The sequence below is a fragment of the Trachurus japonicus genome, chromosome 17 (assembly GCF_045865225.1).
Source record: "Trachurus japonicus isolate A0001 chromosome 17, Traja_1.0".
NCBI classification, from domain to species: Eukaryota; Metazoa; Chordata; class Actinopteri; order Carangiformes; family Carangidae; genus Trachurus; species Trachurus japonicus.
In genome coordinates this window covers 30,838,009-30,865,734 of record NC_140923.1, presented here as the reverse complement: position 1 = coordinate 30,865,734, position 27,726 = coordinate 30,838,009, and the positions used below count along the sequence as shown (strand labels likewise).

General features: G+C 42.4%; 3 protein-coding genes across 5 annotated transcripts; 1 reads left to right on the top strand and 2 right to left on the bottom strand.

Annotated features, from left to right (window-relative positions):
* The first annotated feature begins 841 nt into the window (after positions 1–841).
* Positions 842–9,186, top strand: LOC146971050 (WD repeat-containing protein 48). Of its 2 annotated transcripts, none has more exons than XM_085805022.1 (18): positions 842–906; positions 1,547–1,687; positions 1,820–1,895; positions 2,008–2,220; positions 2,363–2,451; positions 2,722–2,823; positions 2,921–3,145; positions 3,945–4,019; positions 4,289–4,391; positions 4,484–4,581; positions 4,814–4,921; positions 5,057–5,153; positions 5,251–5,346; positions 5,453–5,558; positions 5,746–5,833; positions 7,089–7,165; positions 7,345–7,537; positions 7,650–9,186. In XM_085805022.1, exons 1-18 carry the CDS (start codon positions 859–861, stop codon positions 7,743–7,745), a joined length of 2,031 nt encoding a protein of 676 aa, XP_085661148.1. In that variant the 5' UTR covers positions 842–858; the 3' UTR covers positions 7,746–9,186. The 2 variants fall into 2 exon arrangements, with proteins under 2 accessions (XP_085661148.1, XP_085661147.1); XM_085805021.1 differs by having other exon boundaries at positions 1,817–1,895.
* gorasp1a (golgi reassembly stacking protein 1a) lies at positions 9,167–16,079 on the bottom strand. Of its 2 annotated transcripts, none has more exons than XM_085805024.1 (9): positions 15,928–16,079; positions 15,093–15,173; positions 14,771–14,974; positions 14,571–14,657; positions 13,371–13,501; positions 12,469–12,601; positions 12,067–12,175; positions 11,840–11,983; positions 9,167–10,941 (listed from the first exon to the last, which is right to left on the bottom strand). In XM_085805024.1, the coding sequence occupies exons 1-9, from the start codon at positions 15,988–15,990 to the stop codon at positions 10,445–10,447; spliced, it is 1,449 nt and encodes a 482-aa protein (XP_085661150.1). In that variant the 5' UTR covers positions 15,991–16,079; the 3' UTR covers positions 9,167–10,444. The 2 variants fall into 2 exon arrangements, with proteins under 2 accessions (XP_085661150.1, XP_085661151.1); XM_085805025.1 differs by having other exon boundaries at positions 10,203–10,941; positions 11,840–11,974.
* Positions 16,080–17,638: 1,559 nt separating this feature from the next.
* Positions 17,639–24,682, bottom strand: LOC146971048 (cysteine/serine-rich nuclear protein 1-like). The gene is made up of 5 exons (XM_085805020.1): positions 24,499–24,682; positions 21,621–21,832; positions 19,991–20,253; positions 19,600–19,902; positions 17,639–18,854 (listed from the first exon to the last, which is right to left on the bottom strand). Exons 2-5 carry the CDS (start codon positions 21,829–21,831, stop codon positions 17,856–17,858), a joined length of 1,776 nt encoding a protein of 591 aa, XP_085661146.1. The 5' UTR covers position 21,832; positions 24,499–24,682; the 3' UTR covers positions 17,639–17,855.
* Positions 24,683–27,726: the final 3,044 nt, after the last annotated feature.

The following is a 27,726-nucleotide window of genomic DNA, read 5'->3' as shown; positions in this document are numbered from 1 at the left end:
TTGTCAAAACCTTATGTGACTCTTAATGATAAACATAGGAAGTAACCTCATGTCAAGTTGGTGGCTACATTCGTGAGGATGGGGGGCTGTGGGGGCCTCTGAACCAAAGCAAATTAATAAGGTATTCTTTCGGTCATAATTCATGTTGAATTTACTTTACATTTAGCCTACACTGCAGAGACAGATAGTCTCCCTTGTCAAACATAGACTGAAAGAGGTCAAACACAGGGAGGAATTGATCAATAAAAGCACCTGGTGTTTGATTTCGAAACATGTTTCACTTGAACCAAACCTTAAAGGGCCGTGATTCTATACAAGTTGTTTAGTTTTGTGTTTCCATTGGGATTTTTTGCACTTTCCTGCATGTTAGTGTTTTCAGTGTCATGTTGCGCCCTCTAGTGGTCAAAAACAGACTTTCAACCTACCTGTGTTGCGTTCACATCAGTGAGAACACTGAAGTCATACCCACGTTATTATTATTTTCTGGTCGTTTTTAAAAAAAAAAAAAAAAGTCTAGGTTGTCATGGTGGGAAATTAAATAAATCTGTAGGCTACAAATAAAAGGAAATGTATGCCTAGACATTAGCGGTTCATAGTATTGCTTTGCTTTTATGGGCCCTAATATATATTTTTTCTTTACAGATTTCACAGGTTTCCCAGTTCCGCCAGAGTTGAAGACGGACACCTGAAAAGTTGACAAACCTTCAGAGTTTCCGCAGCGAAAGCGGGGGCAGAGTATAAACCATAGACTGTAAAAAGAATAAACCAGTATAAACCACATTACCCATAAAGCTCAGGTGCATATGTTTTCTATTTTCCCGGATGTAGCATCACATGAACTGACTGTCAACATGCAAGATGGCCACGCATCACAGGCAAAATGCTGCTGGGCGGAGAAAAGTACAGGTAAATGTTCAGAGTTACATTGCTACTGAGTGTTTGGCAACAACAAAACGAGGCTCTCCTGCCCGTCACGGTGCTTCACGGAGACTTTACCGACACCGGAAACCGGCCGGAGAAGACAGCGCTGCCGTTACGAGTCATGACTCAAGCCGGGCTAACACAGCTAGCTTGGGTTACGGTGGCTGTTAGCGGCTCCTGCTAGCGCCACGGTGAAAAGACTACATGCTTTAGTAAACAATCCGTACACAACTAAAGTCCAGACACGCTGTAACATAACTATGAACCTGTCTGTGAGCGCCGGTGGTCGGTGTCTGTCCGAGCGGCGGGTTGTGCTGCTAACGGCGCTAACAGTAGCTTAGCTGCACTCTGTGTGGGCTCCGTCTAATTGCTGGAAGCGCGTACGTATCTCAGTGATTTTTTTCCGCGAACCTCGCTATAATACACTAATATCAAGCCACATTATATTTTAAGCACTGTGTTTGTCCATTATTATAATGCTTGTGCAGAGAGTTAATATCTAAAATATATGTCAATTAACTCGGCCACACACGTCGGCGGCTAGCTTTGCAAGTGCATTTAACATTGAACTCTGCACAAGGAAGTAGGTGTGCTCACTGCTCACTCCCTTCCCTGTGTGTGTCAGGTGTCCTATGTCATTAGAGATGAGGTGGAAAAGTACAATCGAAATGGGGTGAACGCGCTCCAGCTGGACCCTGCGCTGAACCGGCTCTTCACCGCTGGAAGGGACTCCATCATCCGGATATGGAGTGTGTACCAGCACAAGGTAAGACTGCTTCCTCTCCTCAGGTCAGTTATAATGAAACACCCACTTTACACCCAGACAGCTGTGTTGTCACATGCTGTTTATACCCACACCTGGACTCGTCTCAATGTCTGCTCTTATTCACTGCAGCAGGATCCGTACATCGCCTCGATGGAGCATCACACAGACTGGGTTAATGACATAGTTCTCTGCTGCAATGGAAAAACATGTGAGTTTGATCATTGGCTGCTGTTTGATTTAGAAATCAGGCTCTGTGCCCTGAAGTTCCCACTGCTGCATTTTACTTCCTACAGTTCTGACTGGTTTTCTTCTGTCTGCAGTGATATCTGCCTCATCAGATACTACAGTCAAAGTGTGGAACGCACACAAAGGCTTCTGCATGTCCACGTTACGAACACACAAGGACTATGTGAAAGCTCTGGCCTACGCTAAGGACAAGGAGCTGGTAGCATCAGCCGGTCTGGACCGCCAGATCTTTCTTTGGGATGTGAACACGCTAACAGCACTCACTGCTTCCAACAACACTGTCACCAGTGAGTAATGGTTGTTTCTCTGACAGCTGTGCCCATACTCTAATTGTGATACTTGTGCATTTGACATGAATTAGTGTTTGGTAATGGCTTATATTTTTTTATTTTATGTTCGTGGACTGACTCTATTTTTTCCCTGCAACAGCGTCTTCACTGAGTGGAAACAAGGACTCTATCTACAGTCTGGCTATGAACCAGATGGGCACAGTCATTGTCTCTGGATCTACAGAAAAGGTCTGTGATCCCATTCACATTAGTTGAATTAACATGAAATAAATGCAACACTCGTGTTAACTCAAATACTTTTATTCAGTTTTATCTTGAGGTCAGATGTAGCAAAAATTCACATCACATCTCTTAAACAAACTGCTTTTGAATACTTTATTAATTTGATTTAAACTGGTGCATGTGTGCAGATCAGACAGGTTACAGAGTGGTGTAAGGTTGTATGTCTGTGCATATCCCAAATTCATCTTTCTTCCGATGCTTTCTCTCTGTTCTCAGGTACTGAGAGTGTGGGATCCTCGAACATGTGCGAAACTGATGAAGCTTAAAGGACACACAGACAACGTCAAGTCGCTGCTGTTGAATCGAGATGGCACACAGGCGAGTGAAGACATTTGATATGAAGAGTGGTTGGAGACTGTTAAGCAAAACCTCCCAAATGTTAATGTTTTCGTCTCTTCTGCTTCCATCCTCTCAGTGCCTATCGGGCAGTTCGGACGGGACCATCCGCCTGTGGTCGCTTGGCCAGCAGAGGTGTATCGCCACCTACCGGGTGCACGATGAAGGGGTGTGGGCCCTGCAGGTCAACGAGGCCTTTACACACGTCTACTCTGGAGGCAGGGACAAAAAGATCTACTGCACTGACCTGCGTAACCCAGACATCCGTGTGCTCATCTGTGAGGAAAAGGCCCCGGTGCTCAAAGTACGAACACAAAACTCAGTAACTCCAAACAAATGTTCTGTTATGCAGTAATGGTCCAACTCTATGAAATACACTGATTAAAGCAGAAGTAAGCGATCCGGTCCTTTTGGCTAACTTCCTGTCAGCAGATGGAGTTGGCAGTCCCCGCCCTCGTCCCTACGTCACCACATTCACGCGCATCCCTTGGCTGCACAAGGACCGCCCCTTTATGCCGTTCTTCTCTCCTCATTGGATAAAGGTTGTAGGATACAAGGAAAGTTTTCTCCTCGGCTTACAGCAGAGCAGAGTGACTGACAGACCCGTGTTTCAGACCAAACACTCTATATAAGTGATTGCTGTCGGAAGATATAACTATTTAAGACTTATAATAACACAAACATTCCTCTTACTTCTGCTTTAATGAACACATATGGGACTTAAAAAGAAAAAAAAGTGTAGTAACCTTTAATTTAAAAATTTGACAGTACAGGTCCTGTCTCTATACCAACACTTCTTTAAGCTGGTGTCTACAGTGTACATGTAAATACTGGGTCTGGTAACTTTTATGTATTTTTTTTTTTTTAATGTGTAGGGTAAGGGCAAGTCATGTCCAATGCATGAATGTTTTGCTTTTACCTTGAAGCTCTCAGCTCTCAGCTCTCATTTTAAGGAATTTTGTTGCTGTATTAAAAGTTAAAAAAGTTTAAACTAGAGAATCGAAATAACGATCCTGGCATTCTCCCCTCGGCCAACTCTGTGCTCATAGCTAACCATTTAGAGTCACTCAACCCTTTTTTTCCCCATCTTTCTCTTTGCCCAGATGGAACTGGACAGATCTGCTGACCCACCTCCAGCTATCTGGGTCTCCACCACCAAGTCATCCGTTAATAAATGGGTAAGCATGCGTGACACCTCTGAGATCTCTGGGGGACCGACAACATAATGACTGGAACTCAGTGCAGACACTGACTAGTGCATGTGGCACCTCATCTCTTCAGCTGGAACCCTGTAATATGTGTTTATATGATAAACAGTTCCCAGCTTTATGATGGAGTGCTATATTATTATATATTTTGTTATATTAGTCACCCTTGTTTCTTGTAATGGAGCAATTATCAAAATCCAGGACAGTCAGTAATGATTATTGTGTGTGTTGTTATTTAGTCTCTAAAGGGAATGCACAACTTCAGATCATCAGGGGAGTATGACAACGACTGCACTACCCCTCTGACACCGCTGTGTACTCAGCCAGAGCAAGTCATCAAAGGTGAATTTGTGGTTTTTGTTTTTTACAGCATTTTCCAAATGAGTCATAGTGTTATTTTTTTCACCAAGTAAAATGTTCTGTTGTGTTTTCAGGAGGTGCCAGTATTATCCAGTGCCACATTCTGAACGACAAGAGACACATACTCACCAAAGATACCAACAACAATGTGGCTTTCTGGGATGTCCTTAAGGTGAATCCGTCATAAAGTGAAGGCGTTATTATGAGTTTAGAGGGTGATCACATCTGTGATCGTGTCATGCAACCCTCAGTGAAACTGATGGTTTAAATTACAGTCTAACAAATCTTGTCACTTAGAAGAGGATTGTTGTGGTTGTTTGGTGCTTTCCTGCCATGATGAGCCATAAACACTGAAGATAATATCTTTGGTTTGACTTGATGTGCTTTTTTGTTTTTACCTTTAGGCTTGCAAGGGTGAAGACTTGGGGAAAGTGGAGTTCGATGAAGAGATTAAAAAGCGCTTCAAGATGGTCTATGTGCCAAATTGGTTCTCTGTTGATCTGAAAACTGGGGTGAGTGCCAAACCTGGTAATACCACAAGTTTTAATCTTGTCAAGCAGTTGTGCCTTTTTTCCCAGAAGTCCCCTCTAAGCCTGGTTTAGTAGTCTTACAGTTGTGTTGTGTTTTTGTTTGATGATGATGAATAGATGCTCACTATCACACTGGATGAGAGCGACTGCTTCGCTGCCTGGGTGTCCGCAAAGGACGCAGGGTTTTCCAGCTCTGATGGGTCTGACCCAAAGTGTAAGATTTCAGACCTTTATATACGATTACATATTAAATGGTGCAGAGTGGAGGCTGTAACTCAATATTGCCTGACTTTGGCCCTGGGTCTCTGCAGTGAACCTGGGAGGACTGCTGCTGCAGGCTCTGCTGGAGTTCTGGCCCAGAACTCGCATCAACCCCATGGACGAGGAAGAGAACGAGGTGAACCACGGTGAGGAGACCAAACACAGTCCAACCTCCGCAGTCGATGACGTCTGTTGATCCATTCAATTTGCTTCAGTCTTTCTCACAGCAGGATTGTTTCCTTGTGCCCACAGTGAACGGAGAGCAGGAGAACAGGGTCCAGAAGGGAAATGGATATTTCCAGGTGCCACCACACACGCCAGTCATCTTTGGAGAGGCAGGAGGCAGAACTCTATTCAGGTATTTATTTTCACTAACAGTGCAGGTTGAATGTAAGTTGAGAGCACTGGCATTGGATTTGTTATGTAATCATGTCTTACCGTTTTATATTTGTCATATTGATTTGTCATGTCATATGAAATGTTAGCAGCTGAGTGACTGATTGCAGCACATAATTGCCCCTGATGTCTTGTTTTGTCTGCTTCAGGTTGCTATGTAGAGATTCAGGTGGAGAGACTGAATCCATGCTACTGAATGAGACAGTCCCACAGTGGGTTATTGATATAACTGTAGATGTAAGTATGATGGCTCTCTTCTTACACATATGAAGAAGGTACAGTGTTTCACCTTCTGTGAAACCTAATGCCCCTTTTCCAGTTACAGCTCCACTCCACTCGATTTAGGTCCTTTTCCATCACAGCTGAGTCCTTCATAGTTCCTCCTAAAGAGTCGTCATTTTTTCTATCCTCTCGTCGGCTCCAAACTCACTGCACCTCGATTACGGGCCAGGTTGTGGTTTTCCACACAGCAGCCATTTAACTGTAGTGAAAGAATAACAACAGTCTCATACTCAGTACAGCTCAGTGGGTGCTGCTGCCGGTGTGTTTTTAAAATTAGCGCCTTTGACTCTCGTGTCTGAGTTCGCGCGTGCGACTCTTCCAGTGATGACGTTTTGGCCAATCAGTGGAAAGTAGGGATGTCACGATTATAAATTTTCTTGGTACGATTATTGTCAGAGAAATAATCACGGTATTACGATTATCACGATTATTATGCATTAACTAATTTCAGAACACTATGAATGTGTAAAATCAAATATAGTCAAACTATAATTACATTACTCATTGTTTACACTAAATATTTCAAATATCTATTAATATATGACCAATTCTTAATCCCCAGGGGAAGTATTTGAAATATTCAGGTCATAAATTGTCATCTATACCATGAATGTTTGCATTAATTTCAATCGTGTTTTGTTTTGCTTTTTCTTTAATTAAAAATGACATGCCAACATTTACGGTATTTAGGAATCTTTGTGAAAACAAGTAATCGTGACATCCCTAGTGGAAAGCAGTCTGTTGACGTCATGTTTTGGTATCGTCACGGCTCGCTTGGAGCCCGGGCTGAGGCGTTACCAAAAAGGTACCAGGTATCAGGTACTAGGTGCTAGTGGAAAAGCAAAAAAAACGAGTCGAGTTGAGTCGCACTAGTGGAAAAGGGCCATTAGTCTTCTAGCTTTAGTCTGTTGGACCTGCAGGTTTGTTTAATCAAAGGGCAAACATGAGTGTGTTTGTGTTGTACCATGATGTTGAAGGAAAAACTTAATGGTATTCTCAGTAACTTATTTACTACTTACCTTGTAAGTATTTCACAACTGATTTACAATGTTGGTAACAAAATACAAACTAATTATCATGATTGTAAATGCTCTTTGGAAAATTCAAGAGGAAGAGGTTTTGCCTTCTGAGACTTTGCATGTATTCCTGCCATGTTGTACTTTGTTATATTTACATGTATTGCATAATCTTTCTTCTTCTTCTGTTGCAGAAAAATATGCCCAAGTTCAACAAAATCCCGTTCTACCTCCAACCCCATTCCTCTTCTGGTGCAAAAACTCTGAAGAAGTGAGTTTTTCCCTCTTTCTTTTCTTGTAGGATTTATAAAAAACATGTATTTCCTTTTAACAAACAAAGAACTGCACATAAAGAAACTTCATCTACACTGACCTGGATGCTGCAGCTTTTTAATATTAGTTACAACCTGTCCACTTGGAGCTGATTTCTGCCCGCTGTGCGTTCTGCAGGGATCGCCTCTCGGCCAGTGACATGCTCCAGGTGAGGAAGGTGATGGAGCACGTTTACGAGAAGATCATCAACCTGGACAACGAGTCGCAGACCACCAGCTCCACGGCCAACGACAAACCGGGGGAGCAGGAGAAGGAGGAGGACATGGCCATGCTAGCTGAGGAGAAGATCGAGCTCATGTGTCAAGACCAGGTACGCACACGGTGTTCGCCAGTACATCTTTACATGAGCTCTGCATCTCTAAATTAGGATTTATTTTATTTATTAATACCCTTTTGTTTATTTATTTTCATCTCTGAACCAGGTTCTGGATCCCAACATGGACCTGCGAACAGTTAAACATTTTATCTGGAAGAGTGGAGGGGACTTGACGCTTCACTATAGGCAGAAGTCCACGTGAAAGTCATCAATTTTTAAAAAGAAGAACTCTTTGTCATTTGCCAATCACCACCCACCTCTGACATGTAGTACCCTAAACCCCATTGTGTGGTCAAGAGTCGCAGTATCAATGAGAAACCAGTAAAAATGTGTGAGGACGTGGCTCATGGTGTATCATAGGGAACTGACCAGTAACAGGCCGGAGCAGTCAACAGACACCTGGGAGATCAGTGGTTCATATTGTTTGTTTTGTTTTATTTTTACAGTTTGAAGAATGGACTCCAATATTTTCACCACTTCACACACTGATTACTTTCTTCTTTTTTTTTTTTTTTTTTACATCTTTGACTGCTATGTTTGTTTCTTTCCTCCCGACTGGCATTTTATTTTGAAGCGACCGTGCTTGTGTCTGAGTGTGTGTGTGTGTGTGTGTATATACACATGGATGTAGTAGACTGTTCTAGTACATTCCAGAAACTGTCCTCGTTCTACAAACACCCAACACCCGTCTCAGCAGTTTCACCAGTTTAGGAGTACAGTGGGTCTCTGGGTAGCATCACAGTCCCTCGAAACCAACCTAACCCGTTCTGTTGTCAACGTGGTTCATCCTAACCTGAACTTAACCTTGGCTTAGACGTCTAATCATTGAACCTCATTGACAGAAACACTTGTCTTTGTCTCTTCTGTTTAGCTGTGCTGTTCTCAATGGACTGAATGTTCTTTTTTTTCTTTTTTGTAAATATATGTACAACATTTTTGACTGATTATTATTTTTTTGGTTTTGCAGCAGTTTTATTTTGTTGTTGTACAGTTTACTTAAGAACCAAGTTATTTTTCCAAATCCCTAGAGCACATTTGTGATCATGAAGGTAATTTGACTTGGATGTTATAAATTGCATTTGTTGTATTCACTACAACCCAGAGATTGCAGTTTCACGCTGAAGAATGTCAGTCGTCGTCCAAGTCATTGGGGAAATTATATATAAGGTATATATCTTTAACAATAACTCGTGCTTACTCGCTCTGTGCTTGGCTCATGAGCAGTGACTTTGCTGACAGTGAGGGCTGTTCCTAATGTATATTTCGTTTAGATTCAATAGGAGTTCAATGAAACATAAATATAACTTGAAGGGGAATCTCATCCAAGAGAATATATGAACATTCAACCACTGTGGGAAATTCACCAAAGTGAAATAAACGCTAAATACCCATTTCTCTCTTAGTGTGTCACCAAGCAGAACAACAAATCCTTTCATTGTAAATGTTCTGGAGTTAATTTTTGCCATGAGGAGTGTGTGTGTGTAAAGCTGCAGTGGGGACGCATCAAGTGAGCTCTAATTGGCCAAAAGCAGGATGGGTACCGTAAATTAGGCCACAACACTGCAATATCCCTGTTGTAATAATTTGTGAAATATGTATATTTTAGGCATTCAGAGAAATAAATTGGAATGGTTTAACAATGAGATTGATGGGAATTATAGGTGGATGTTTCTTGAGTTGTAATGTGTTGAGCTGATGAGTGTGAAATAAGACAAAACAAGGGACAACTTTTTTTTTTTTTTTAAGTCAAGTGATATGATTGTTTAACCATCGAAGATTCACCCATTTCACATTCATCAAAAGACTCTGCACTCATTCCTAATAAAACATACAATTCATTGATAAAATATCTGCAAAAATACTTTTCCTTATTTTACACACTAACACCTACATCGACAGTGGAAAAAAACATTTAAGTAGCCCCCTAGAAAAACAGAAAACTATTCATCAGCAGTATTACTGTGTTATCACACTTATTAAAAAGGCTTGTTATCTATTGGATTTACATAATGAACGCACTTGCCTGTGAAGTCACAGGCAGTTCTCATCTACTGTTGCATAGATTACAAGGTAAAAATAATGGGAAATAAAACACAGGGACATAATTCCAGCTTGACAGGAAGTTAAATGGCTTTCAAAGTGATCATGGATCGCAATAAATTAAACTGAAGACAGATATGTCAAAATGTGAACTGGCTGCTTTACCTTAATACAAGTGGACAAATATTTCCCTCATCCCACAAGAAACATATTGTAAAACCCAGTCAATGTAAATGTCCCTCCCTCCTATAATGAAGCTTTATCTAAAAGCTCTATTTGTGGGACAGAGTTGCGGATGATGCTTCTTTAACAGATAAAATTGCACCATGACACATCTCGTCTAAAACAACCATCTGGTTTTAAAATGTATAAAAACTTTAATAGTGTTACACATATAAAGGTGCAGCTGGTCTTTGCCGTAGTAAACGCATTTTGTTGTGTGTTTTTTTTCCTTATACAACGTGTTTATCTTTGGAAGTATTCAAGTAGTCGTCACATTAGTGGACCAGAAACAAAGACTCGTCACCCGTATATTCTTAATTTTGCACCACACGAGGACAAAACGCTGATAAAAATGTCTTTCTTTTTTTGGCTTTAAATCAGCCGTAACTTTCAACTCTCACATATAAAACAGAGAATATTACTATAGTGCCTCAAAGTTTTTTTTTTCTATGACATGTTAATGCTCTAGCTGGTTTCTGTAGTGTAACTAACCTCATCATGTACACTTAGGTAAGACTATCAGCTTTCCCTTGGTTGGCCTGTACTTTCTTTATAGCGTTTCTTTAAAAAAAAACATTTAAAAAGTGATTGTCGAGCTCACTCTGGATTTCTGTACTTTCTGTGTGGCCTGACACGAGTTTAATCAAGATGTGCTTCCTCTGGCTCCTCGTCATGGTGCTCGTGGCTGCACTGCTGAGCAGGATCCACATCTAGAAGCTCTACAGACTCCTCTTCTGATCCTGAAGCAGCTCCCTCCGCGGCAAGAGCGCCAGAGTCGTTGTCCGCCGTCGACTCGTCAGCGGCCGAGGCCTGGAGGAGGAGATCCACAGGAGACGGGCAGGGAGGGTCTTCAGCCGGGACTGGGGGCTCAGCAGGAGGATCATGGGAGTCCACAGGGAGAGGTGAGTCACCCATTGGTGGACTTGGGCTCTCACTAGACTCGGTGGGAAAGCTTTGTGGGTCTGTGGACTCTGCGGGCAGTTGATGTGGTTCAGCTGGCGGGAAACCTGAATCAGAGAAAATGTCAGTGGAAGCCAGCGCAGAGGCCAGGTCCATGGTGACTTGGGAGCTCAGCTCTTGTGACTCGTTCTGGTCCTCAGCTGATGATGAGAGCAGCACGCTATCCTCCAGCTCCTCTGTACAACAAGAAACCAAATCCAGTCAGGAGAAGTAAAGGAGAATTCCGGTCATTTTTGACCCCTAAATCGTTGTCCTGATGGTCACCCAGTGTTGGGAGGAGCAAAAAATGCGACTAAAATTGATGCAGGCAAACCAGAGTTACACCATTGGCTAGACGGCGCTAGGGATAGCCACAACGCTAATCTATGGGGGAATTCTTTCAACCACAACAAACACTCAAAAAACACGAGTCGAATCATTACGAGACACCACTGAACTCATATAGTGTAGCCTACAGTATAAACATTGTGTTTTTGCATGTAATCACCTCAGACAGCCGAACTCTGAAACATCCTGGAAAGACATTACTATCCGATCACAGAGCGCCTGCTCTCCCCACCACAGAAACAAACACTTTTTCCTTGTTGTGATGATTTCTTTACAAAAATAAACGGTGGAGCAGTGCAGTGGTAATGTCCAAAATATCTCTGACCGTTTATTTTTGTAAAGAAATCATCACTACAAGGTGATGTGATCAGATAGTAATGTCTTTCCAGGACGTTTCAGAGTTCGGCTGTCTGAGGTGAGTGACTACATGCAAAAACACAAAGTTTATACTGTTTATACTGTACACTATATGAGTTCAGTGGTGGTGGATTCCAGTCATGTACCATAGATATTTGATTGTTTTTTGAGTGCCCCCATAGGTTAGCGTTGTCGCTATCCCTAGCGCCGTGTAGCCAATGGTGTAACTCTGGTTTGCCTGCATCAATTTTAGTCGCGTTTTTTGCTCCTCCCAACACTGGGTGACCATCAGGACAACGATTTAGAGGTCAAAAATGACCGGAATTCTCCTTTAACAAAAGTGGCTAAAAGAATCTGAAAGTGAAAGGAGCTGCTGCTGTGTTAACTCACCGACACCAGAGATTTCACCTTCCCTCTCCTCGTGCATAGCCAGGGAAGTGTTGGTCATGTCGATGGACGACATGGACAGATCCAGCCTGTCCGCCACATCTGCAGCTTCAGGGTTCATCACTGCCACCTCGGAGTCTGAGAAACCTGCAAACACAAACACCCATTATTAGATTTTGATGGACACACAGGTCAAAAGACAGAGACCTTCTTGTTTTCAAACAACTGACCAGGGTCCATGACTCTGTGGACGGGTGGAGGGAGAGGAGCCTCCTGGATGCTGACCTGCTCCACGTCCAGTACTTCTTCACTTTGGCTTGAAGGTGCCATCAGAGGCGCCTGAAAACACACAGAGGTGAGTTTGATCTAACTGAACATCAGAGTACCACACTGAGTCTCCAAAAAGTTGTATTGGCACTGAAACAACAATAAGCCATTTCTTGAATGTGTTCAACATTCATTGATATCTCTTTAAGTATCCATAAATGATTGAATTTATCTGTTGTGGAAAAATGTATTTCCTTTCCTTTTTTTTTGTTGGTCTTAACAATTACCCTGTTTATTGAAAAAATGATTAAAATTGATTATTCACATAAAAGTAATTACTTATTGCAGCACAAATTCAGCATTACCTCTGTGAATCCATGTGTGGGCAGAGTGGGAGAAGGTTCCTCTTCAGGTTCAGGGGTGGGGGGCTTTGGAGTCGGTACACTGGGATTGACAGGGATTCGGTGCAGGTAGCCATAACCGATGCCACAGCCCAAACTGAAAGGAAACTTTTTTATTATTTCATATCATATTATTACTATTAAATTATTAATACATTTTATAACATAAAATCATGCCACATAACACTGGACACTTTCAATGTAAATGACTGGCTGACTGACTTTGTTTACCTTCACAATGACTGATTTATTTTAGGTGTATCATTGGAACCAAATTTAGTTTTAAAGGGATAGTTCAACATTTTTGGCAAATTTGCCCATTGCCATAATCCCCATAGATTTAGGAGTAGTTTCATTACCTTTAATTGTCGGTGCAAGCTAGTTGTTTTCGAGGCAAATGCAGAGACTGCTGGCCGAAAAATCAGCGGTTTTGTATGAATTTACTTCGAAAACAACTCTGTCTCGTAACATTAGGTTATTGTCATTATTGGTGAATGTGCAGGTCACAACTTGTCCACCAGAGCGTTTTGGAGTTGTTGGATTGTGTATTTGATGAGTTTGATGAGGGAAACCAAGAAATCCCATGAGCCTTTGTAGCGTAGCTCTGAGCAGCTCACGGCTCTGCTCCGCCGTTCTAAAAATATCTTGCACCGACAAATAAAGGTAACGAACCTACTGCTATGACTATAGGGATTATGGCAATGGGCCAATTTGCCAAAATGCTGAACTATTCCTTTAAGCACAAGAATGAATCCAGGTGACACTTTCTCTTCATTCATCATGAAAACAGTCTAAGTAGTGAATGTTAAACACTACTAAGTGACTAAGTGACCATGAAATTGTCACACATCTGTATTGTTGCATACCTGCCCTCTCCTCCCCACGCTCCATTTGGCGTGACCACCACTTCCCTGCAGCCATCTGTTTGTATGTTGTAGACCAGCAGCTTGAGCGGCTTCCCTTCATGGGCCTCGACCAATGAGAAGAAGTCTTCTGACTGGAAATCAGAAACTCTGAATCAACTACAACTCGACTTTTAAAGATGCCTTTAAACACAGCTTTATAGAATATAAATATATATATCAGGGATGCAAACGGGTCAGGACCAAAAAAGAGAGGAATTTACCGGGGGGGGGTGCTCACCATTAACAAATAAGTACATTACAATATCACGGAAAAGTCAATTTCCAGTAGTTCAACCCAAACCAAGTATTGAGTGCATATAGATGGACATAGTTTTCAGAAGGCCAACATTTCTAGATTAAAAATGCTTTTTAAAAAAATTCCTTTGCAATATTTCCATTTTGGAGATACTGATTTTAATAGTAATAATTATGACTAACATTCAGTGAAGACCTAAAACTTTAGGTCTTCACTGAATGTTAGTCATAATTATTACTATTAAAATAAACTGAATAAATAAAGACATGGGATGTTTCATTCAGTGTGTAATGGACATATAGGCCTCTATAATGTGTTAGTTTCACTTTAATTGAACACATTCTACATCGCGGAGGCGACGTCTTTCCACTCAGGGCTTCCTTCACCTCTGAAACGGGGCAGAGCTCCGTGGAAACACCTGCCTGACACAGCAACGTAGGGAACCGTGCATGTCCGCGGCGCACAGCTCCACGGTGCACGGGGGGAAAAAACGGCGTCGCCGTCACACCGACTGCACGCGGATACGCGCCGCTTTAATGAGCGCGCACGTCGCGTGTCTACATTGGAGGTCGGCTGTTATCAGTATAATCAGAGACCATGAATGAGTTTGCCTCAGTTTCACGTGATTGTCACTGTCAGCCTGTTAGAAAAACATTTTACTGACCCCAGCTGAGACGCTGAGACGCTGAGACCCCCCCCCTCCCTCAAAACAAAAACTCTTCGGATCTGAACGATTCACACATGTCACCTAATTGGTCATGAAAAAAGCGAGTTTCGCTTTTCGGCGCGCTGTTTGCATCCATGATATATATATACTAATGGTCAAATAAAATGCCAGAAATGATCTCTGGAAATATATGTGAACCCAACACAGCGTCGCATGATGATGTTAAATTGAGCCTTACATCTTGCAACACCTGATCTGCTCCAACTATGTAGTCAGTGTGTGGCTGAAGGCCGGCCAGTGCAGCAGGTGAACTCGCCTCCACGTCCTGGGGGAAATCAATTTCAGTTATAGAGCAAACACAATATGAAGCTACTGTATGAGCTGAGAGCAGAGAGGCTCAGGCCAGTTTTACGAGTTTTCCTGGATGAAGCAGCTCACCAGGACGTGCCAGACGTTCTCGCTGGCTCCTTGGTAGCTGCAGAAGCGAACACTGGCGCCCAGCAGACCCTGTCCTCCCCACATGGTACTGGGCACCACCTCCAGCTCACGAACCCTCGTGCTTTTGGTGCTGTACACCTCCATCCTCACTGCTTTCTCCATGTTGGCCTTCAGGATCTCCTTCAGCAGCTCATTCTCCTCATTCTGGGATAAAAGAAGGAGAAAAGCTTATGTTTTTAACATCTGTGCACCCTTTATTCACACTCATCTTGTGGTGAATGACTAATTTCAATGCTTATTATCAGATAATCAACTAACTTACAAGTCTTTTACTGTCCAAAGACAAGATGAAGTCGAAGAAGGGCTGCAGTCCGGCCTTCTCTGCAGGTGAATTTGGCTGCACCTGTCAAAACAGACAAGCATTTTCTATTTATTTAAGAACTGGAGGGAACCTTTATACATAATATGCCACTAAACTCAATAAATACAACAAAGGATGATTTATATTATGAATTAGCTGATTCAATATTCAAATTGTAACATTGTTTCCTCGGGCCCAACAACATCACTTTGCTTGATTGAACTGACCACCTGTTGCAAAAATAATGAAGTCAGAATAATGTAAAACAGACAGTAGAAAAGCCATTTGACAAGCCCAGACAGCTGGATCGCTCACGATTAATCGATCGATTTGGTCCAATAACCACTTCAGCACTAAAACAAGGTGTATGCGTTTATTAGTCTATTTCTATTTCTTTGCAAAGCAGTGAAAAGCTTGAAACAAGGAAATTCATCGAAGTTCAGTAACATATCTATTGTAGTTCATTATAGACGTCAAATTATTAGCTACACAGGTATTGATCTCCCATTCAGATGAAGCGCTGAACACCACTTAGACGGACTAATGGAGTATTTGATTTGAGACGAGTTAACTGGGATTAAAGTTTATTTCTGACAACATTAAATAGCAGGGTAAAGGTTAGTGTTGTATAATGATATCCCCTCGCTCTGGGGGCTGAGCAGTGACCGGTGTCACCACCACCACGTCAGTTTTCCCCGGTGTCTCCTCAGCAGCAGCAGCAGCAGCAGCTAGCTCTCTGTTAGCTGCTGTACGAGCTGCACCAAACCCAAACAAAGCCGATAGTTAAAGGTCTTACGCCGTGAACATGGTATCCGTACGTCCCTCCCTCTGACGCCTCTGAACTCTGTGACAGCCCCATCTCTTCCAGTAACTCTCAAATATGAATATTGCAAGAAAATAAGACGAGCGTGAGAATTATCACGGCTGACAGTTGGCGGCCATCTTGTCCTCAGGCCAAAACAATCGAGCGCTGCTGCTGTCGAGCGTGCGCGCGTTCACGTACACACAGCGCGCGCACAAATGATAACAATGCAAAATAATGTAAAATTATTCCCAAATATTTCATATTTGGGAATGTTTTAGGGCTTGTTTGTTTTTTATTTTTGTTTGGTTGTTTCCTTGGTTTGGTTTAATATTTTATTTTATTTTATTTTATTAAAGAGAATAGCAGACCCAAACATACAGAGACCAAGACGCAAAGCAAACTGTGAAAAGTCATTTTTTTTCTATGTTGAATGTGGGAAACCTTGCTAATCCCTTAGTATTATGTGATTTTTCATGCGTCCATGAGAATGGAGGGGGTCATCCCTATGTTCCCCAGTATGTGACCAGGGAACATAAGTACACTCCCGAATGGAGGCACAAGACTCCAGCAGATGTCAATTACCTTGTTAGGTTGAATCAAGTAGACAAGGAACAGAAAACTGAAGTGGGTGTTTGTGCGAGTTGTGGAACTTTGTAACTTGCTTATGATCACTAAAACCGGAGCTCGTAAAACAACACAAAGCATTCAGCCTAATCACTAAATGAAAAAACCATCAGCATATGCTTTGTGTAAACAAGTTGTTCTTTTTATACCCTTGTATATCCATTGTTATTGTTGATATACACATTATATTGATATATGTTAAGTGTCTGTGTATGTGTATTCCTTATTATAAAAATAACTTACAGTTATGAGGCCACAACTATTCACACAAGTGTTTGCTTGTTTGTTTATTTTATAAGAGCAAGTTGTGATAAGATTTTCTAAAATGGCTCCACAAAAACACCACAGCAGTAGACCTTTTCCACAGCAGTCATAGAAGGAGAAACACACCTATGAAATTAGTTAGGTTAATAACAACCTCATTCCATTCATGCCAGCCAGTTTCAGGCTCCTGGTATTGTGTCTGTCGATTCGCTGGAATGTCTTACTGGGACACTTAATGGAGATAAGACAAAAATGTGATTATTCTGTTTTCCCCATAGAAGAGTATGAATGTCTGCTGTGAATAAGGGCCATTATGGCATAGCTCAAGTCCAATAATCAGCAATGTTTTGCAGCACTTCCCAATACTCTGGCCTGTTAGAACCTGCGGACTGAACTGAATCTATATGAATGAATCCGTGCAGTCCTGGTTTCTTCATGCTACCTCAAAACCAATGACTTACACAAAATTACCACTCAAACAAATTTGATATCAATAAATAAAAAATGATTTCTTTTATTATTCCAGTACAGACATTCTAACCATACATATAAGGGATAATCCACAATGATTCTTGCCGTTATCAAAACTAATTCACAAAATGCAAACATGAGTCAAAGTGGATTATCCCACTTACTGTACACCATGGCCAGTGGCCGGCAAAATATAGCTGCTTTTATTGATATCCTGGGAAAATATGGCCTTGAAAGGTAACATTAACTTTTGAAAATTATGCATACTGCTCCATTCATCAGAATCCAATACTGTCAGAGGCCACGGTACAGGAGGAAATTAAATAACACCTCATTATATTGATTCATGGAAAAACATATATTAGTTTATTCAGGCGTGATTTCTTTCTCAACAACAAAGGCAAATTATCTTTATGAAATAGAAAAAATATCCAGCTTGGAAAATATTTCATCAATCACTCTTTGTACACGGAAATATTCGTACATGTACATATATATATATATATAAAACCAGTGCTCTTTACAAATAATTACATATAGCTTTTGTAATCCTGAGTCACCTATAAAAACTGATTATCTGTGAGTGAATAAACCTGCTCTGGGCTGGGTTCAGTCAGGCCGATCAGAGACTCCAGGAGGTAGGTGCTCGACTCACACTCTGGCAGATTGACAGACCTGAACAGCTGGAGATGGCCAAAGCTGTCTGGATGCCTGTGTCCTTTAAAAGAGCTGTGCACCGGCCCAGAGGGGTAGTCGCTGTCGAAGAACTCCAGGTCGGAGTCGGAGGACAGACTCAGGTCCATGTACCTGCCTGATGAATAGTCCACTGTGGGGGAGGGGGTGTTGGGGAAGTCCTCGAGCGAGTCGCTGTCAAACGGGTCTCTGGCCTGGTTTGCATTTTCATCAAGATAATCCGTCAGCGAGGTCCTGCTTCTATTGTCTGTGAATGTGTTTGCTGTGGGTGGTCCCGTACTGTCAGTAGTTGTGCCGTGTGTGGGGGAGTTGCTGTTGTGCCGAGGTGACGGCTCTCCCATATGCATCAGCTGACTGCACATGGAGTAGTTATCATTTTGAGAGTCACAGATATTAAGGGAACGAGCCAAGCCCCCATCAACCTCGGGGAGATTCTCACTCCCCGTGAGGCATCTCCCTGCGTCAGAGTCAGAGGAGGAGCAGGAGGATTCAGTCATGTCGCTGCTACAGCTGTTCTCCTCCACTACTAACCGCTCTGGGATGAAATGGAAAGAAGGAGTGGAGGGCAGGGTGAGAGAAAGACCGTCTTCCTCCATGCTAAATGCAAAGGGGCAGCTCTTGTCCTGTGCTTTCTGCGCGGTGTGAGCCTCATCCCGCTGCTCGTACTCCACGTGCTCCTCCGGAAGCTCCGTCTCCGTCCGCTCGTCTCGGCTCAGCGTTTCATCCTGCAGTCGCTTCTCCAGCTCCAGTCTCATGACAGTGTGGATGTAATGGGTCTGCACACGTCTTGAGTCGAACTCAATACGTCCACGAGTGTTTCCACAACCGTCCTTAGTGCAGCCACACGGGAAGTTTAAGCGGTCCACCTGTGTGTGTGGAGGAAAGAGAGAGTTGTGGGTCATTAAACACAACACAGATTGTGACACAGCGTCAGAGGTTTATCACTGACAGACAAACGCAGATAAAGTTTGATCTGTTATATTAAGAGAAAGTTGCCTCCTTATCATAGGTGTGCTAGAAAAAAACACAAGCACTAAGTGGGGTAGGCGATATGAATGAAATCTACAATTACAGTATATGTAACATCATACCACAACACTGGCATATTGTTGGAAAATAACAAGAAAAATATTGTAATGGATTGAAGGCGGAAATGTCCAGTTTTTCCCATTTCTTTTACTTCTACAGTTCAACTATATAATAATTGAGAACATTCAATAATAAATTGTGACATGTGTTTTTTTGAGCTAAATAATATCCTGACCTTGATGGGTGTCAATAAGGGGCAGCTACCACAGAATAAAGGTGCAAAAAGTAAAATCTCTAATGTTGGATAAATTGTTTTATAGTGTATATATCATTATATTGCTTTGCAATAAGCACTAAAGATACATGTTTCATAACTTTCTTAATTAAAGACTGATATGCATGAGATGCTTAACCAACTTTCACTAGAGTTTTATATTCAAATTTGTTCACCTTTCAAATGCCAAAGATGAAACATCAAACCTCACTAATGTGCCGCAGAGACTTGTCATGGGAATAATTTGAATTCCTTTTGTTCGCCTCTGAAATAATTATGTGAACATATAAGGGACACCTAATGATTACCTGGCACTTGATGCCTGCCAGACTGCATGCACAGGTCTCTGGCTCACAGAAACCTTGGCAGTCACATCCACATTCCTCTCTGGAGAGACGCAGGGCGTGAAGCTGCCTCTTCTCCTCCCGGTCGATCCGCTTCACCCCCGCCGCCAGGAGCAGCGCCTGCCGCTGTCTGGAGCTGTACGGTGTGAGGAAACCTCCGTCCTTCAGCTCAGCATCGCTGATGTGGAAGTCGCCCTCTTCATCTGGGATCTGATCCACAGTGAGCCGGTCTGCTTCTTGCTGGTCCATGGCCCCGCTGATGATCAGCTGGAACCCAAACAACAGAGACAGTGAGAAAACTGCTGCACAGATGAGCAAAGTGAACTAAACAATCATCAAATTCGAGTGAACCTACTCTGTGTTTCAGCGCGCTGAACCTCTCTTGTCTCCGTCTTTCTCGGAGCTTCTCTCTGCGCCTTTGCCTCCGCTCCAGTGCGTGCTCTGCCACCGTGTACCTCTGGAGGGCGCTGTGCCTCTGCGCCATCCCCAGGGTGGCACCTCCACGTCTGGGCACACTGGTGAAGCCCTGGCAGCGTGGGAAACTGAACACCGTCACCTGGTCAAAGCGCACACTGCTCTGTGCACCTCCAAGCTTAGGCCTCTTAATGATGGACCGAACTGGTTGGGTTTGAAAAAGACACACAAAACATTATCAATCAATCAATCAATCAATCAATCAATCAATCAATCAATCAATCAATCAATCAATCAATCAATCAATCAATCAATCAATCAATCAGGCTTTATTTGTATAGCACTTTTCATGCCCACGGCAGCTCAAAGTGCTTCACATGATAAAAACACGGAACATAGGGAACACATCGAGGAAACGCTATCTTACACTCAATCATTTGCAATGGGGAAAACACTAGATAAAATGAAGTAAAATAGACAGGTGTAGTAGGATAAAATAGAATAAAAATGGATGAATTAAAATAGAATAAAAAAGTAATAATAATAGATAATAATTTGTTTGTTTTATAACGATAAAAATAATAAGAATCAGTTAAAAGCAAGGCTAAAAGAAAAAAAAATGCTTTAAAAAAAAAGGAACAGCACAACAATTAGACGATCAGAAATCTAGTTCTTGTCCTTGCTGGAACTCATTGTAGGAAGCTTCATGAACAATATCTCCAACTGTCAGAGTGTTAAATACTTTGGCAGATGCTTTGGTTTGTGTGGGCCTCTGACGGCCACCAGGGGACACACTGCACTGGCTGCTGCTCTTAAGTGACTTTGGTCATTAGTTGAACATACTGTACATGTGGGAAGGAAATACCAAGAGAGGGCTACAGCTGGACAGATCAACAGCAGACAGTGAACAGAGGTGAAGCTGAGAGTTAACTGCTGAAAGGTTGACCAGGCAGGATGTAATTAGACTCCTTCTTCCAGTTTAGTTGTTAATATCCACCGGGTTACCACCGTTTGCTTTGACAGTTTGGTTTCAGAAAATTGTCTTGACCTTCACACATAACTGAGGCTGCACTCCAGCAGCCGTAAACAACCAAGAGCAGTTGATTAAGCTGCTCTCTGCAGCTCCACACTGGGGCACTGTTGTTTGAACCAGTTGTGCAGCTTCACGTCAACAAACCTCAACTGTAACACATGAGGTTTTGGAGTGTGCAACTGGCAGAATATTGTTTACTCATTGCAAGCCTTGTGTGCAGCTGTGTGATACCTGGGTGAGGACATTTGATATGACTTGTTTAAAGGGACCTTGCTATTCAAATTGATTCCACGCTGCACTATCGCTCAGGCAAATGAGCTTCCTCCACGCAACTGGACAGACAGTCCAGAGAAGGCGAGTCATTCTGGGCACATTATCAGGAATGGCCCTAAGGTTAGCGTTTTCATATCAGCAAGTCATAACAGTGCTGCTGCAGGGTGATAAGAGACACTCCTATAAAACACTGAAGCGAAAACGACCAGATAAGGAAGAGGTTTGCATTATTTGAAAGAGTGGCTGCTGGGCTTTGGGGACTTACTGGGTGATGTGGTGGGTGAGGAGGGGCTGCGGGGGCTGAACTCCTGGTTGTCCGAAGAGCTGCTCTCCCCGTCCGACTCCCACTCCGAGGAGGCAGGGGAGGAGAGAGAGGATGGAGGAGAGGAGGAGGAGTAGCAGGGGTTGTCCTCTACCTCGGCAAACTTTCTCTTAAGGATGTCTCTCATTGTTTGGCTGCAGTGGCTGATGTACATTCTGCAAAGACAAAAGGCACATTGGTTTAAATATTTATCAATGCACAAGATCAATATTCTAAAACAGGTCAGTGCTGTGTGGCTTCATCCAAAGAATGGCATTCATTTCAGCATTCAGCATTCCTACTCCCCCGAACATGAAACGAGACATTATATAAGTCTAATGCAATGACAGCAGCAGTTACACAGCGACAATGTTTGACAGAGTCGAATACAACGTCTTTTGAATATGACAACTGCAGGAATGAGAGGATATTTCTATTTCCTGCTGAAGGCTGCTGCTCTGCTGGTTGAGCCGGTGTCAGGCCGTGAGTTTGTATAGGCTAATCACATCTTGATAGTGATTATCCCACAAACTCATGTTTCATAAGTGTGCAAATGTGGGCTGAAATCCTACTTTCACTTATAACCAGCTGAGCACTTCAGAGAGTTTAAAAAAAAAAAATCAACAGCTCTTTTTTTTTTCTTTTTCCTGCAGAGTAATTAACATTCCACTGATGCCTCAAGTTTTTTGTGAAGAATACGTGGAAACAGACCGTCCAATGGCTGAAGGGGGGGGGGGGGGGGGGGGGTAATAGTTCAAGTGGCTGTTATTTTTGGATGTGAACATGGAAAATACATCCAAATGAGTAATTTCAAGGTTACAAACCTTAGCCAGGCGGCTGAGAACTACAAAGTTCAAGAAAGTATGTTGTAAAAGGGGAGTGATGTAAGAGAAGAAAAGCTGCTATTCGACTAGTCCAACCTGGTGAGTTACACAAGTCACGTTAGCAGTGTGTGTAGAAGCTGTAAATCCATGTTCTGAAGCCTATGCGTGATTGGATGTAAGACAAACTGCTGTGGTTTTTTGGTTTAATGCTAAGATGTCAGTGTTATTCTGCTGAATAAGTTCCTGATGAAGCAGCTTGGTCCATAAAATGTCAGAAAAAAGAAAAAAAATACTTCACAATTTCCCAAAAGTCCGAGCTGATTTGTTTTTTTCCCTCTGTGCAACAATCCAGAGCATAAAGGTATTCAGCTAATATCACTGAAGTATCAGGAAACATATTTACACATGGGTGGGAAGCTGGAATTAGAGTTTCTAGGGTTTGGTCTTGAAAAGTTTGATGCTAATTGACAAATCCATCCAGCTTCTGATTGGTTTAGGTTTTTCATTTTAAGTGACAGTTCTGGGAACAGTCAAATCTCTGTGAAGTCGTTCTCTGAAAACAGAATAATCGCAATTTAACTTGAACTCCTTCCACTCAACAATCACAACCATTTGACCTTGGGATGTTTCATTTCCATTATGATCTAATAGGCAACAGTAATACAAGCAGCTGACCACTGACACCAACCGAGCTGAAAACAACAACAACATAACATACATGTTTTCTAGAAGACAGAGTACACCACGTAAAACTGTGACAGTGCAACTGGCCAGAAAAAAAGGAGTATAAAGTGCTAACTGACATTTATCTGCACTGACGGGCTGGACCAGCCTCAGTCCTGCTCTGACTCATTCAAAAAACAATGTGTTTCAAATTGTCTGTAATAAGCAAATACTCAAACACCAGTGAGGTTGGGTATGCGTGTGTGTGTGTGTGTGTGTGTGTGTGTGTGTGTGTGTGTGTGTGTGTGTGTGTGTGTGTGTGTGTGTGTGTGTGTGTGTGTGTGTGCACTCAGAGTGAGAAACTTCCTGGATCCATCAGCAAATAGGAGGTGAAACAAGAGACAGCTTATTGTGCCATTTGCAGTGTTTACACAGTAGGAGCCTCTGCTACACAGACAGTAGGTGTAAAGGGATTTATCTGCGCCGAAAACACATGTGCACGTCTGTTCAGTGCAACTCAAAGTGAAGTGACAGTATTTGTAATCACACCAGCACTGCAGCATCTGCCTCTTGTCCCAGTTACATCACATGTATTACATTTAATATCTGACAGAGCAGAAAGGCTACAGTAGCCTACATGTAGGCTTCCACTGAGACCACATCAATAATTTAAAGGTTCAAAGCAGCAGAGGCATGGGGTGCGCGTGCGCGTTCACGAGGGGCAATAGAAGGTGAGATGGGGGGGGCATAGTGCATTAATAGGTCAGATTAGGTCATTTAAACAGTGACATTAGTGAGAAATAAACCACATACAGAGAAGCATAATACGTTAAAGGGCCATACTGTGTAATACTTTGCTGTGTTCTGGTAACACGCTTTAAATCCCTACAGGAATGTAACACGGATGTCACACCGAGGTTTCATTGGAGAAGAGTGGTTTCCTGTTTGGCATAATACTAGTCATTAGGCAGCTGACCTCTTCACCCCTCCCCGAGACACACGGCGACCATGTCAACTACAATGACAACACTGTCCCCCCACCCTGTCCCCTCCTGTCTCCACAGACTGCCACAGGCTCATTTAAAGCACAGCAAACTTCCTCTGCCACCACAGCACTAAGTTTGTGTAAACACTTAAAATAAAACCCACACCAGTCCAACACTCCACAACTGTGTTTAAATGGTCAATGTTAACAATAAAGTGCGTGCTAATTGTCCAATATTAAAGGCTACATGTTTCGAGATAAACATCTGCGAAGTTCTGACCATAAAATGCGATAAGGTGATTATAATCACTGACAGACACATTATAAACCAAGACGGGAGTCGTGCGGTGACTTCTCGTTAGTTACTCACCACCAAGTAAAAGGCAGCATAATAACGAAGGAAGGCTGAATTTGACACGAAGTTATGTCTCTTGTCCGCGGTCCAGCCAATTGAGCATTGTGTGTCCCTCTGTGTTTATGTGAAGCTTCACAGTAGTACTAGTGTGAACATGAGAGCACTGGCTGGGAGCTGCCAAAGAGTCAACACGGAGCTTCAAGATAGTTCACCCCTCTCTGAAACCGCCGCAGACCTCACACATGCGCACGGCTCGATGTTACTGAGGATATTTGTGTTGGAGAAGTCAGACGTAAACTGTTTGTACGACTGACACCTGGTAGTCCACTTTATGAATCAGCAGCAGCGTTTTCACTTACTTAAAGCAACTTCAGGTTTTTAATAGGAGGTGGTTTTGACGTCGTCCGGTCAAATCAACTGAAACTCGCAATGAAACGAAACAACTGAAGTTCACACGTTATCAAAAAAAGTATTACCAACTTCTGTGTGAACAGTCGTAACTAAAACCTGCCTTTACCAAAGCCACATAACTAGCAGGTTAATCTTTACTCTTTTTCTCGACGACGCCGGAAGTCCCAGGTATTGAAGGAGAACTCCTCTCGCTTGCCGTACTCTCTGCAGCTCCCCTGTCTGTCTTGACGCAGGCGGTGACACACTAGGGGCAGGAGACGCTCATGACTGACGCTGCTGCCCACAGATTCCTGTCTGCTGCGATCACACTGCGTCGTCACAACAATGATGTGGTGGTAAATAAATCACATGTCCAGCCCGATGATTATCATCAGCAGGCAATCAGCGATTAGAAACGTGTGGGGCCACATGTGCTGGCTCAAGAGTGTTTATGTTTGTTGTTTGGTTTATTGTTTGAGCAGCTTGTAACTTGGATCATTTCTTAAGCTTTCCAAATCATAAAAAAAGTTGGAAGAGAGAGTTTGTCATTTTCAACATTAGGTAAAATTAGGTGGTAAAATTTTACAATGAGGTATTAAGGTGTTTCCCATTTCTATGACCTTTCTTTATTTGTGGTCTGTCTGGTAGGCCTATTTTCTGTTTTTGGAAATTACTTGACATCTTTAAATGGTGACCAGAACTCTATTACAGGTGACATGCACTCCTTGGTATTTACTTACTATATGACTCACAGGTGTTCTTCAGTAATTATGATTTTATTCTGACACTCCTAAACGCCAGGAACTCCCTGAGGCGTAGAGGAGCTGTATGTGGGCAGGATTATGGACTTTGGTGTAAAGCCTCTGCCTCTTCTGCCCTAGGAAGAAATCCTCCACCCTGCTTCCACGCTGCACTCCATTTCTTATAAACAGATGTAGGCATGAATTGAACTTTGTCCATGCACACGCTCATTTTGAACACAGGTTGGTACAGAGTCCACTGAGTGAGAAAAAGCAAAGGGATTAACATTCCAGTGTCTCTGCTTTTAAAGATAATCATAGGCTACTCTGTGTCCCCGACTGGGAGGAAAATGAAGCTCTGCGCACAGAGTGAGGCGGACAAACAGAGCATCAGATTAACAGATGGACAGACAGATGAACGGAAAGACAGACAAGTCCAAAACACTCTTGAGCTTAAGCTTTGACCCCCGTGTTGATACACATCAGTGCATCAGTGAGGAGTTAAACAAAATACCAAATACCTGTTGGTGCAAATGCTGTGGCCAGAGGTAGAACTGCTTGTCCCGACCTCAGCACTCAGTGGAAGTGTGTTACAAAGACTGTGACCCACTTTGGCAGGGATCACTGTAGTGCATGATGTGTGTGTTTTCTATTCCACTGACCTGGGTGGGTAGTAAACACTGTGCAAGTGTGCAACTGCAAAGCAAAGAATTAATACAGGGCAAACAGCACATGAATAAGTAAATTATCATTATCATCCTTTATTTGATTTGGAGTCTGTATGAATAATACAATGATATTAATCTAAGTGTTTGATGTGATGTAGATTCTGCATCTTGAGGGTAAATTCAGTGTGTGCATCCTCTCTGAGATCTCAGAGCGACTTACTCATAACACATGATCAAAGTGCTACGTGAGGCTGTGGGCTATTTATAGCACCATCACACTGCGTGGACAAAAATACATTTGTGCCTTACAGTTGGAGTTTCCTGTTCCTTTTTGCCGGCTGTTGCCACGCACAGTGTGACTTTGTTACGTGTGGCGCGTCCAGTGGACACTTGCGGAGAAGGAGATGAGTCATGTAGGACAATTTGAATTTCACTAGAAAAGCAGTACGATAGTCATTTCTTGTTCATCATGCATTGCATTTATTCACTTCCGTAACCTGATTTCTTTACATTTTTTGTCATGTATGGACAACTGATTGCGCCACAGTATAGGCTCATTATGTCAGAGCTGTTTTCCCCAACAATGTCTCCCACTCATATTCAGTGTCTGACAGATGATCCTGTCTCACATCTGTCGGAGAACAGTGAGAGTAAACCATTACTCTGCTTTCAGGCCAGAGTCCATGTTACACAACCTATGGCTAACTCACATTCTGGCAGCCTCTCAGGTTGCTGCCAATGGCTCTTGTGGCCCCGTTTTCTCAGTCAAGCTGTGCCAGCAGTGGCCCACATACAGCAATATACTGACAGAGTTGACAAAGCTTCAGGCATGTGAAACTGTGCCCCAGTGTCTCCTTCCTTCCTGTGGATTCTATCTCAGGGATTTGCCCTCCTTTTAAGGACCCCTCTCAGTGTTAACAGGCATGACAGGAAGTATCAGGTAGTGTCGTTGCTTTCCAGTCAGGTAGTAATGTAAGGTGCCAACTGCCATCCGGATATTGTGTTTTTTTCCCCCTGATACTTACTTCCTTGATGGTTATGATAGACAGTCCTAAATCATAACCATAAAAATATACCGAAGGTACATGAAGTACAAGTATTTCTTTTGCAGAATGGTCAAATTCATAATAGTGTAGGCCTATGTATGTGATGTATATGTAATTATTAATTCATGAATAAATTGCAACCCGTGAAAGTATCCACGATATCTATCTATCTATCTATCTATCTATCTATCTATCTATCTATCTATCTATCTATCTATCTATCTATCTATCTATCTATCTATCTATCTATCTATCTATCTATCTATCTATCTATCTATCTATCTATCTATCTATCTTTTTATTTTTTATTTATTTAACCTTTATTTAACCAGGCAGAATTAATTAAGAACAAATTCTTATTTACAATGATGGCCTGACAATCTATCTATCTATCTATCT

Excerpts from the sequence above, each read along its gene's own strand:
- LOC146971050 (XM_085805021.1), top strand. The coding sequence starts at position 859 with ATGGCCACGCATCACAGGCAAAATGCTGCTGGGCGGAGAAAAGTACAG. Across the intron at positions 5,347-5,452 it reads AGAGAACGAGGTGAACCACG|TGAACGGAGAGCAGGAGAAC; the intron begins GTGAGGAGACCA and ends TTGTGCCCACAG. Across the intron at positions 5,559-5,745 it reads GGAGGCAGAACTCTATTCAG|GTTGCTATGTAGAGATTCAG; the intron begins GTATTTATTTTC and ends TGTCTGCTTCAG.
- gorasp1a (XM_085805024.1), bottom strand. The coding sequence starts at position 15,990 with ATGGGGCTGTCACAGAGTTCAGAGGCGTCAGAGGGAGGGACGTACGGA. Across the intron at positions 12,176-12,468 it reads CCACACATGGATTCACAGAG|GCGCCTCTGATGGCACCTTC; the intron begins GTAATGCTGAAT and ends GTGTGTTTTCAG. Across the intron at positions 10,942-11,839 it reads AGGTGAAATCTCTGGTGTCG|AGGAGCTGGAGGATAGCGTG; the intron begins GTGAGTTAACAC and ends CTTGTTGTACAG.
- LOC146971048 (XM_085805020.1), bottom strand. The coding sequence starts at position 21,831 with ATGTACATCAGCCACTGCAGCCAAACAATGAGAGACATCCTTAAGAGA. Across the intron at positions 20,254-21,620 it reads CTCACCCACCACATCACCCA|TTCGGTCCATCATTAAGAGG; the intron begins GTAAGTCCCCAA and ends AAACCCAACCAG. Across the intron at positions 19,903-19,990 it reads TCAGCGCGCTGAAACACAGA|CTGATCATCAGCGGGGCCAT; the intron begins GTAGGTTCACTC and ends TTTGGGTTCCAG.